Source organism: Chanos chanos, chromosome 16 (genome assembly GCF_902362185.1).
Source record: "Chanos chanos chromosome 16, fChaCha1.1, whole genome shotgun sequence".
NCBI lineage: Eukaryota > Metazoa > Chordata > Actinopteri > Gonorynchiformes > Chanidae > Chanos > Chanos chanos.
Genome location: NC_044510.1, coordinates 3,692,817 through 3,705,316, shown reverse-complemented (window position 1 = coordinate 3,705,316; position 12,500 = coordinate 3,692,817). Strand labels below are relative to the sequence as shown.

At 43.7% G+C, this 12,500-nt stretch overlaps 1 protein-coding gene across 9 annotated transcripts in view; it reads left to right on the top strand.

Moving 5' to 3' along the window:
• The window catches only part of LOC115829321 (transcription factor COE1-A-like), a 124,917-nt gene that overhangs the window by 97,572 nt on the left and 14,845 nt on the right, over nucleotides 1-12,500 (top strand). For all 9 annotated transcript variants that reach the window (XM_030793396.1, XM_030793397.1, XM_030793395.1 and 6 more), the window contains one exon: nucleotides 11,548-11,636. In XM_030793396.1, coding sequence (XP_030649256.1) covers nucleotides 11,548-11,636 — 89 coding nt within the window. The remainder of the gene's footprint in view (nucleotides 1-11,547; nucleotides 11,637-12,500) is intronic.

Genomic DNA, 12,500 nt, shown 5'->3' with positions numbered 1-12,500 from the left:
ACAGCACCATAACAGTGGTGACTTACATAGGGGGCATGGATTTCACTAAAGCACAGTGGTGTGTGTAGTGAGTTGGGGTTAGGATTTTTCTGAAGCAGACAGTGGTGTGTGTAGTGAGTTGGGTTGTTTTTTTCTGAAGCAGACCGTGGTGTGTGTATTGAGTTGGGTTGGTTTTTTTCTGAAGCAGACCGTGGTGTGTATAGTGAGTTGGGTTGTTTTTTTCTGAAGCAGACTGTGGTGTGTGTAGTGAGTTGGGGTTAGGATTTTTCTGAAGCAGACTGTGGTGTGTGTAGTGAGTTGGGTTGGTTTTTTTCTGAAGCAGACCGTGGTGTGTATAGTGAGTTGGGTTGTTTTTTTCTGAAGCAGACCATGGTGTGTGTAGTGAGTTGGGTTGGTTTTTTTCTGAAGCAGACCGTGGTGTGGATAGTGAGTTGGGTTGGTTTTTTTCTGAAGCAGACCGTGGTGTGGATAGTGAGTTGGGTTGGTTTGTTCTGAAGCAGACTGTGGTGAGTATAGTGAGTTGGGTTGGTTTTTTCTGAAGCAGACTGTGGTGTGTGTAGTGAGTTGGGTTGGTTTTTTTCTGAAGCAGACCGTGGTGTGTATAGTGAGTTGGGTTGTTTTTTTTCTGAAGCAGACCGTGGTGTGTATAGTGAGTTGGGTTGTTTTTTTTCTGAAGCAGACCGTGGTGTGTGTAGTGAGTTGGGTTGTTTTTTTTCTGAAGCAGACAGTGGTGTGTATAGTGAGTTGGGTTGTTTTTTTTCTGAAGCAGACCGTGGTGTGTATAGTGAGTTGGGTTGGTTTTTTCTGAAGCAGACAGTGGTGTGTATAGTGAGTTAGGTTGGTTTTTTCTGAAGCAGACCATGGTGAGTATAGTGAGTTGGGTTGGTTTTTTCTGAAGCAGACCGTGGTGTGTATAGTGAGTTGCGTTGGTTTTTTTCTGAAGCAGACAGTGGTGTGTATAGTGAGTTGGGTTGGTTTTTTTCTGAAGCAGACCGTGGTGTGTATAGTGAGTTGGGTTGGTTTTTTCTGAAGCAGACCGTGGTGTGTGTAGTGAGTTGGGTTGTTTTTTTTCTGAAGCAGACCGTGGTGTGGATAGTGAGTTGGGTTGGTTTTTTCTGAAGCAGACTGTGGTGTGTGTAGTGAGTTGGGTTGCTTTTTCTGAAGCAGACCGTGGTGTGTGTAGTGAGTTGGGTTGGTTTGTTCTGAAGCAGACCGTGGTGAGTATAATGAGTTGGGTTGGTTTTTTCTGAAGCAGACCGTGGTGTGTGTAGTGAGTTGGGTTGTTTTTTTTCTGAAGCAGACCGTGGTGTGGATAGTGAGTTGGGTTGGTTTTTTCTGAAGCAGACTGTGGTGTGTGTAGTGAGTTGGGTTGCTTTTTCTGAAGCAGACCGTGGTGTGTGTAGTGAGTTGGGTTGGTTTTTTCTGAAGCAGACCATGGTGTGGATAGTGAGTTGGGTTGGTTTTTTCTGAAGCAGACCGTGGTGTGTATAGTGAGTTGGGTTGGTTTTTTCTGAAGCAGACTGTGGTGTGGGTAGTGACAGTGTGATATACTGCGACATGTAGATCTCACATAACTGCAGACGATCAGATGACGACACTGGTTATTGTGAGGAGTTTATTCAACACGTCAATAAACAAAAAAATAAGCCTGCTAATGGTGATGAAGGAGACTCTCTCAGCAGCTGTGCCTTAATCTAATCTAACGCGCCGTTTGGAGATTAGATAGGCTCTGTACCAAAAGGAAAATGAAGAGCTGCTTTCACAGCCATTCCCTTTGAATGTCTCTCTGGCTGAATTTGACTCATGCATGATATAAGTTATAACACAGCACAGGGCTCCCACAGTCAGTGCAGTCCTACTCTCGCTGTGTTCTTTTGCATGTCACTCTGGACAAAAGGGTCGGTCGAAGGACTAAACATAAATGCAAAAAAGTCCATAGCCTTGCTTTATACTTTGGTAAAAAAAAAGTCCATACATTTTACTTTGTACTGGAGCAAAAAATTCCTGGACTTGACATTTCGTGGAAAGTCCATACCATGACTTTATGTGTTTGGGGTCCGTAACTTTATGCTGTGGTGAAAATGCCTTTACTTTGTACTGTTGGAGAAAAAAGTCCTTAACTTCATAGTTTGTGGAATGTCCATTCCTTGACTTTATAGTTTAGGGAAAAGTCCATACTTTTACTTTGCGCTGTATTGTAAAATCCATACCTTCGTTCTGCAGTGAAAAGTCCATAACTTTGTACCGTATTGAAATGTCCATACCTTTACTTTATATTTTATGGAAAAGTCCATGACTTTACACATCGGTCAAGGGACTATTCCTTTGCATTGTGCTGCGGTGAAAAGTCATCTTCCTGTGAGAATTGAAGTTCGGGCTCCGGAGAGTGGCCGTGCTGTACAGGGATGTTAGAATAGTCGGCTGATGAACAAGACTCAACACTGCGCTCGTCTCATGGGTGCATTTCAGCTGAATGATGTTTTATTTTATCTTTAAGTCTTCCCTGTCACCCCCCCACCCCCACCCCGCAGGCTTAAAAGGCATCTCAACGCAACTGTATCGGACTCACAAATCTTACCACACGTATTCATTCAGCGAGAACAGACCTGGAAGCAACTGTTTAACAGAGAAAATGAGGGAATATTGTTAAACACAATGGTCTATTGTTAGCCTCCAGCCTAGAAGCCTCAGTTCTCCAGAATGTTACTGTGCGACATGGGTAGCCAAAGCTTGAATTGATTTTTACTGAAGCAAACAGTCTTTTGGATTCAATATAATGTTCCTTTAGTGTTGACTGTTGTGGATAAAGTGAGACCTCCGTCACAGCGCAGTCACCTCCCAGTTCGCTCCTTTTCGTTTTATGACCGTTTTATGCTTTTAGCCCTGTGCGTGTTTAAGGCAATCAACCCTCCCTAACACCCACTCACCCCCCCCCCCCACGTTTTTTATGTTACAAAAACCCCCCTCGTCTGTGTTTTTCCTCTCTTTTCTCCTTCTCTTACATACACCTCATTTACAACATCAGTTTCTCCCAGTCATCATAAAAAAGAAAAATTAAAGAAAAAAGAAAAAAAAAAGCAACTGTAGCTGTACTGAGGGAGAAAAAAGATATAAAAATAAGATTGTCTCCTATTGATCCTGAAGTGTTACGACATGGTAAAAAAAAATAACTCATCTATAATAAGGGAGTGAAAGAATGAAGCAATAATTCAGAAGCATCGAACGTTCCACCGCCGCGAGGCCTATCGATCCGCCCCCCCACCCCCTGCCCCCCACCCCCATGCCTGCTGCCAGATTGCACCTGAAAAAAAAACAGAAAGAAAAAGAAAAAATGTGCAAAACACGAAAAGAGAGAAAAACAAAGAAGGAGAGAGGAGAAGAATGGAGTCGCTAAGTTCCCCACGCTAACGTTTTAGCACAGCCTCATCCCACACGCGCACTCAGCGGAACAGGAACTGAACTCTAGTACAGCTGTTGACGTGGCCTGGGACGGTTCTAGAAAGTAGAGCCGACCCACAGGGTTCTGCTTCAGGCCATCTCCGGAGGGTCGGTTCCCTCAGGCATGTCCAGAACGCTGCACAGAGACGCGTACATGCAGTACTTTCGCAGCTTCCCAACAAACTGTCTCAGTGAGTCTTACAGTAAAACGCTGTCTACCAGTAAACATGAACAAATGAATGATAGCCTTTTGTATTTAGTAGACAAAGATGACAGAGGAGCAGAGCTCTGCTTTACTCAACATCTCCATCATCTAAATATACTGCCATCCCAATAGCTAACATGCATGAAATATCTCATAGGGATGTTGTCATACTTGATTTACCAATATATATCTCTCTATATATATGTATGTATTTATATACGTATATTTAAATGCATTGTCCTCCTACACTACGTTGTACACTACTATGTGGGCTGAAAACACAAAGGTCTTAGTAGCCATTTTCCTTGTTTTGTGGGTAGCTTCATCAAAGGGAGGTCTCTGTTTGTTTGTGTGTGTGTGAGAGAGAGAGAGAGAGAGAGAGAGAGAGAGTGTGAGTGTGTGAGAGAGGGAGAGAGAGCATGTGTGTGTGTGTGTGTGTGTTTGTGTGTGTGTGTGTGTGTGTTTGTGTGTGTGTGTGAGAAAGAGAGCATGTGTGTGTGTGTGTGTGTGTGTTTGTGTGTGTGTGTGTGTGAGAGAGAGAGCGTGTGTGGGTGAGAGAGAGAGCGTGTGTGTGTGTGTGTGCGTGTGTGTGTGTGGTAGGTATCCTCACTCCCTTTTGCTCCCGTTTCACTCTGACCCATTTTTTAATGACCCACTCCCTCCTTCTCTCTCTCCCTCCTTCTCTCTCTCTCTCTCTCTTTCCCTCGTTCTTTCTCCCACTCACACCATCCTCTTGTCCCTCAGGTCATTATTGTGAAATATGATGAGGCCTGGATTCTGACCTCATGAAATTTCAATGAGCATTGATCTCTGTGATTGCAAGGAATCCTTCTCAGTGTGGTCAAAGAGGGAGAAACGAGAGAGAGAGAGAGAGAGAGAGAGAGGGAGGGAGGGAGAAAGTGAGAGAGAGGGAGAGAGAGAGAGAGAGAGGGAGAGGGAGAGGGAGAGGGAGAGAGAGAGATTAGAGAAGGAGACACATATCTGCTTATTGCTGTGTAATTTCATTTTTTTGTGTCAACACGACATTTTCACAGAAATCAGCCAAGGAAGGTTTGGTTTTTTTTTTGCTTTTAAGACGGCGGCGTTGCTGTCATGCATCAAGGCTCTTTGTTAGCATTACGACATCCTTTCGCTCCTCCAGAAAATCTGATAATTCTGATAATAATTTCCCCGCCATTCACTGTATTATTTTTCTCTTTGAATGACCAACTTTGAATATTAACTCTCCAAAACCACTGACCAAGGAATGTGAGCAATACTTCATTTCAATTAATACAGTTTCTTAAAGGAGAGCTTAGCTTCCAACAATGTCATATATCTCCCTTTCCCCCAAATCTCTTTAAACATCTGTTTATACAAATGACATTGTAAAATTCAAATATTTTTAGTTTCATACAGATGCAATTCATCGCTTCAGTTTAAGATTTGTCGTGTTTTGGGGAATGTGATCTGTGTTGACAAATCCAGTCCAGTCAGTTTTGTTCTGTGCTGTGGAACCTTTGAATTCGTTGAAGATAGTAAACAAACACAAAACAGAAACATTATTCTTTTCTTTTTTTTCTCTCCCCTCTGCGGTTTTCTCTGTCTGGTCAGACCGGCAATGTTATCTGTATTATGGTACTCTGTTCCCTCTGATACCTAGAACACCATCAACATGTTTAGTTTTGCAAAGAAGAGGAAGAAAAAGAAAAACGTCGAAAGCTTGGCCTTGCCTTTGGTTTTGGTAGGAAAAAGCACTCAAGCTGTCCAGAGAGACATACAAATCCAACATCCTCAAGCAAACTCCGAGCATGTGGTATTAATAAAGAGAAAAACAATAAACCGGTTTGAGAGGGACGACTCAGGCCTGGCTAAAAATACCCACAGCATGGTGAAGGTTGGTCTACTTGTTGCAGATGTTGACTGAAGGTGCAACAGAACATATGGCCCCAAAAAAAACTGAGAGAGAGGGAGAGAGAGGGGGGGGGGAGAAAGCGAGAGAGAGACAGAGATAGAGAAAGAGAGAGAGACAGAGAGAGAGAGAGGGAGTGAGAGAGCCAGAGGGAGAGAGAGAGAGAGAGACAGAGAGAGAGAGAGGGAGAGAGAGAGAGAGAGAGAGAGAAAACGTGTTTTATGCCGGCCCATTTCACACATTCTGCATACCATGTACTTCATATGTTTTGAAAAGCTGAATCATCTCTCTCCCCCTCCCTCTGTTTCTCGCTCTCCAACCCCCCTCTCTTTCTCTTTCTATCTATCTATCTATCTATCTATCTATCTATCTATCTATCTATCTATCTATCTATCTATATATCTATATATCTATCTATCTATCACATTAGATGAGGGTACCTCACCTTACGTATGTTCAACTAATATTTATTTTAACCTTACCAGGGACATTTCCAAATTCCTTGTGAAATATGAAATACAGGTGAATGGACTGGTCTCTACTGTTCAGTGTTCTGGACCTCTGATACTGGAACTGCAATACAGTAAACTGTACACGGATTTGTCACCTAAAGTCCAGAAAGAGGGGGTGGGGAGAGACGGGGGGGGGGGGGGGGTGAGAGAGACAGAGAGCGAGAGAGAGGCAGACAGACAGGGAGAGAGAGAGAGCGAGAGAGGGACAGAGAGACAGGGAGAGAGGGGCAGACAGACAGGGAGAGAGAGAGAGAGCGAGAGAGGGACAGAGAGACAGGGAGAGAGGGACAGACAGACAGGGAGAGAGAGAGGGGGGGGGGCAGAGAGAGAGGGGGGGGGGGGTGACACACAGTGTGTTGGGGAGATGGTTATTTTGTAAGTAGAGGAAGGGTTAGCTCTTGCCTAAGAAAAGAACATGTTTATCATGTTTTGTAACTTACACTTCACAGTGGCTGGGCTGTGTTGTATTCCCTCTCCTTGGAGAGTGGACTTAAACTGTTGAAATTTGGAAATTTGGTGTGATTTTAGAGAGCAGGAATGTTCCGTTTTCCTTTTGTGTGTGTGTGTGTGTGTGTATGTGTGTGTGTACTATAGGTTTTGAAGATGGTATGATGCAAATCCTTGTGTTTCTCTTTTGAAACTCCTAATCATATTTAATAACCAACAAAACTTGGAAATTTGGATTATGTTGCACAAAGGGTCTAAAAGACAGCCTTTGATCCCCCCCCCCCCCCCGTCTCTCTCTCTCTCTCTCTCTCTCTCTCTCTCTCTCGCTGACCCCTGACCTCTGTCTCAGTGAATAATATGATGTGTCTAAATGTGAGACCATTTCACTCAAAAGAAGCCAAAGTCAATTCAAGTAAGAGATGGAGTAAACTGCCTCCCCTTACTCTCTCTCTCTCTCTCCCTCCCTCTCTCTTTCACACACACACACACACACACACACACACATACACTCATACACACATGCAGTGCTACTTGTCAGGCTAATTACAGGGTAACCATTTGGGCTCTGGTGTATTGTTGGGCTCATGCCTTTATCTGACTCTCTGGGGGAAATTGCTTATAATTGTTCTCTCTTTTCCACCACACTGGTGGCCAAAAATGTTTAGCTGGCTTTTGGTTGATGTTGTTTGTGTTGCTGTTTAGGTAAGTAATTGTTCTCTCTTTTCCACCACACTGGTGGCCAAAGATGTTTAGCTGGCTTTTGGTTGATGTTGTTTGTGTCGCTGTTTAGGTAAGTAATTGTTGGTTGCAGAATGATATTGTGGAACGTAATCACAGACAATACACGCTGTGATTAAGAGTTAGACGTGTTCTCCTTTTCGCCAGTACAGCCAAAATATGTCAGACAATTTTTTTTTGTTTTGTTTTGTTTTGTTTTTTTTAAACAAGTGTGACACATAATGAGAAGTCAGTCGGATATTATCAGCACGTCCCGAGCACTGGAAACTGTCTGATTAGGATGAATTAGGGGAGAAGCTGGAACAGTTTAGCTCTCTTGAAACGGAAAAAAAAAAAAAAAACCCTCCGTCACCTGTTAGTAGGTGGGGTTAGCAATCGTTCTTGCCGTCAAATGCACCGAGAAGAAAAAAAAAGAAAAAGACCAAGAGGAATAGTGTCTTAACGTCTTCCTCCTCTTTGACTGAGGTGTTCAGGGTTTTATCTTTTTCTTCTCTTTCACTGCTCTGTTACCCTTTCCTGTCTCGACGTCTGTCCCTCTAGCGAGCTTCCCCATGAATCCATTTTTAATGAAGAACTGAGGAGTTGTTAGCTAATTGTGTCATTAGGTTTAATTAAATATGCGCTTGTACCAAGAAGAAGGGTGGAGAAGAAGAAATTAATCCAACCGAGGGCAAAGAAAGAGTGATTGTGTAAAACGACATTGTTTACGTGTGTGTGCGTGTGTGCATGTGTGTGTGTGTGTGTGTGTGTGTGAAGAGCATACACCATTACATGACCAGAACTTCAAAACTTCCAAAAAACATCTGTTAAATTCACTGAATTTTTTTGTCCATGTGAACAGCAGTCTTTGGTACCTGGTTTAAGACCCTGTTTTCTCGTGCTGTTTGAAGCCAGCATCGTTTGAATGTTATCCTCAAATTCAATACCAGATTATGTGAATCCATGGTGGCAAAAACACAGCAGTTCACTTTTTTTTTTTTATTCAATTTATAAATTCCTTTTATATGATCGTTAGGCTTGTGTTCTTCTGACAGTTGACTGAGGTGAATCCCACTCATTTCCTCCACTGTAACATCGAGACCACTAGATCGGATTTCGCTGTTAGCACATAGTTCAGATTCAGCGTGCCCTAACCAGCACCTCCATGCACCCCCCTCCCCAAAAGACAGGAAAGCACCTAAAAATGCCACCCTCTCCATCCACACCTCCCCCCCCTGCCTCCCAAGACTCATTCACACCCTCATCCTCCTGACCTCTCTCTCTCTCTCTCTCTCTCTCTCTCGCTCTCTCTCTCTCTCTCGCTCTCTCCTTCTCCTCTCCTCTCCTCTATTGTGTCTGTCCATTGTCAGAACCCTACAGCTTGTTCCAGACATTATATCTTTGCTTGATGACTTTTTTTTTTCCTTCTTTTTTACTCTCTCATAATTTTTATTCTCTTGTGGAGGAGAGTCGTAACCAAAATGGACAAACTAAGCTGAAGATGTTATTGTTGGTGGGTCAGTGAAGATGTTGAAGATGTTATTGTTGATGGGTCAGTGAAGATGTTGAAGATGTTATTGTTGGTGGGTCAGTGAAGATGTTGAGGATGTTATTGTTGGTGGGCCAGTGAAGATGCTGAAGATGTTATTGTTGGTGGGCCAGTGAAGATGTTGAAGATGTTATTGTTGGTGGGCCAGTGAAGATGTTGAAGATGTTATTGTTGGTGGGCCAGTGAAGATGCTTAAGATGTTATTGTTGGTGGGCCAGTGAAGATGTTGAAGATGTTATTGTTGATGGGCCAGTGAAGATGTTGAAGATGTTATTGTTGATGGGCCAGTGAAGATGCTGAGGATGTTATTGTTGGTGGGCCAGTGAAGATGTTGAAGATGTTATTGTTGGTGGGCCAGTGAAGATGCTGAGGATGTTATTGTTGGTGGGCCAGTGAAGATGTTGAAGATGTTATTGTTGGTGGGCCAGTGAAGATGCTGAAGATGTTATTGTTGGTGGGTCAGTGAAGATGTTGAAGATGTTATTGTTGGTGGGCCAGTGAAGATGTTGAAGATGTTATTGTTGGTGGGCCAGTAAAGATGTTGAAGATGTTATTGTTGGTGGGCCAGTGAAGATGTTGAAGATGTTATTGCTGGTGGGCCAGTGAAGATGTTGAAGATGTTATTGTTGATGGGTCAGTGAAGATGTTGAAGATGTTATTGTTGATGGGCCAGTGAAGATGTTGAAGATGTTATTGCTGGTGGGCCAGTGAAGATGCTGAGGATGTTATTGTTGGTGGGTCAGTGAAGATGTTGAAGATGTTATTGTTGGTGGGCCAGTGAAGATGTTGAAGATGTTATTGTTGGTGGGCCAGTGAAGATGCTGAGGATGTTATTGTTGGTGGGTCAGTGAAGATGTTGAAGATGTTATTGTTGGTGGGTCAGTGAAGATGTTGAAGATGTTATTGTTGATGGGTCAGTGAAGATGCTGAGGATGTTATTGTTGGTGGGTCAGTGAAGATGTTGAGGATGTTATTGTTGGTGGGCCAGTGAAGATGTTGAAGATGTTATTGTTGGTGGGTCAGTGAAGATGTTGAAGATGTTATTGTTGGTGGGTCAGTGAAGATGTTGAAGATGTTATTGTTGATGGGTCAGTGAAGATGTTGAAGATGTTATTGTTGGTGGGTCAGTGAAGATGTTGAGGATGTTATTGTTGGTGGGCCAGTGAAGATGCTGAAGATGTTATTGTTGGTGGGTCAGTGAAGATGTTGAAGATGTTATTGTTGGTGGGCCAGTGAAGATGCTGAAGATGTTATTGTTGGTGGGCCAGTGAAGATGTTGAAGATGTTATTGTTGGTGGGCCAGTGCTCTGGGCACTGTTTGACCCAGTCCAGAGGGGGCAAGGACAACTGAAATGGGAGCCATGGCATTTTTGGCCCTGACAGTGGTTAGGGGAACTGGAGGGGGTATGTGGAACAAATCAAATTCCCCGATGGAGTTATGATTCTGACTGCACGGCTGCTACACTGAAGAACATGTAATTCACACACACACACACACACACACACACACACACACACACACACACAGTGAGGACCATACACACACACACACACACACACACACACACACAGTGAGGACCATACACACACACACACACACACACACACAGTGAGGACCATGTCACAGTTGCTGTAGCGATGCAGGCTGGTGCTGTGCTGGATTTGGCCTCCCTAGAAAAAAAAGAAAGAAAGAAAAAAAGAAAGAAAGAAAGAAAGCAAAAAAAATCCCTAACTGATCCCGCAGCGGCTGTCACATCAAAACTTGTTTGCTGGCATTTTTTTTATTTTTGTTGGGTTTTTTTGGGGGGGGGGTTGGGCCTCCACCAGCTCTTAAAAGAACCTCTTAAAAGGGCAGCTCTTAAAAACAATGCACCACTGCAACCGACTTGGCGTCAAATCTTTTTATTTCTTTATTTATTTACCCCCCCCCCCCCCGCCCCCCCCCTCCCAATCCCTGCCCTGCCCCCCACCCTCTCTTAGCTTCCTCCATTACAGACACAATCCCTGTCGTAGAGCTTGTAAATATCTATCCTCTTTTCTCTTCTCCTCTCTTCCACTCCGCTGATGGACTGACTGACGTGCTTTTCACATCCCTTTCGCTTGACAAGATAAAGGCTTTACACCGGTAATTGCCACGCCGAACGTAATAAGAAAAAGAAAAAAGTAAATGTTCTCTTAAAACCCCTGCTGATTAGCATACCATACACGCTTTTTTTACTCTTAGCTTGTGATAAATACGGGCAATCTCTCTCACGCGCGCGCGGGAACGCAGGGGCCAGTCCATTAGAACGCCGTATATTTAAATCTGCCACTTTCTGTGGAGTTATTACCTCCGTAATGGTGATTGTTGGCCTGTGCTTTCCATCGATCAAAAAGACGCTCTTGATTATGCTCGTGGCTGTCTCGTCCATTTCACTGTTTCCTCCGATCCTCTGCTGAAGAGATGGGACCTCAGTTGTATCACTCAGTAGAGACGTGATGAAAATTATTGTTATTATTATTGTTGTTGTTGTTGTTTTTTTAAATCTGGAAACCGAAGAAGTTGCTTTGAAGCTCGTGAACTTGATTAAACCTCTGTTATCGTTAGCATGAAACAAACCCATTCGGAACCAAGAGAGGTCTGAGTGACAAAGAGCCGTTGACCAAAGGGTCTCTCTGTTTGGCTCCACTGATTCGTCAGTCCTGTTATGATGTTGGTGTTTTTGTTCGATGATGTCAGTGCGAGTAGGATGATGTCATGTTGATGTCAAAATGACTTTTTCACTCTGTTTTTTTTCCCCTTTCTCAGCACTGAATGAACCGACCATCGACTACGGTTTCCAGAGGTTACAGAAGGTCATCCCCAGACACCCCGGTGACCCTGAGAGACTACCAAAGGTATGGCCCATCTCCAAATTTCACACCCCTACTAATCTCTAGCACAGTCTTTTACTGCATGTAGCTCGAAAATGGTAGCTGTCTCAGAAAGTTCTGGAAATTGTAAACTGAGAGAGGAAACCTTCAGAATCGCAGGTTACACCGCAAAGTCATTATGAATTCATGGACTATTTAGACAGCGCCTTCATGCACCAAAAAAATCAGAAGACATTTCAGTTTTTCAGATAGACTTTAACGGTCTCAGATCAGCAGATGGGGCTCGTTAAGCTAAGATTGCTAAATGTCTGAAAATGCTCAACCTGTTTTGACCTGTTTAGCCGTGGAAATTCTGAACGCCGAGAAGCCAGAGAGCGAATGCCGGTCGAGCAGTGTGACCGGTCATAAGTCGTCTGTTTTCTCTTTTAACACTTCCAAGAGTTAATTGGTGTCAGAGGAGAGAGTGAACAAACGTCTACCGCGCAGACACACGCTTAGACAATTACTGGAGTCAGATTTGCCAGCATCTTCTTTTGACAAACTTGCTTTTTATCACCAGCGAGCGTCAACGCTGATTCTGAAGTCGCTCAGCCGTCGGTGAAACATCAGAGACATGTTTGCGCCATGTGTGCTCTCGGACAGATGCGCTCGGGGTAGCTCCCCGTAAACTCGTCCTCCCTGGGTGAACAAGGTTATGAACTTGCGTTTCGCCCAGCTGTGTGGATTTTGATCATTATTAAGAGTGATCATATATTCTTGATGTTTCATAAAACTGTAACATCAAAGCGAACATTGTCACTGCTCTCTGCCAAGATGTCAGCCGGCTGTCGTCGTCATCATCTTCAGCGCGGTAATGAGAATCAGCCCTCAACACATGTGTCGACAAGA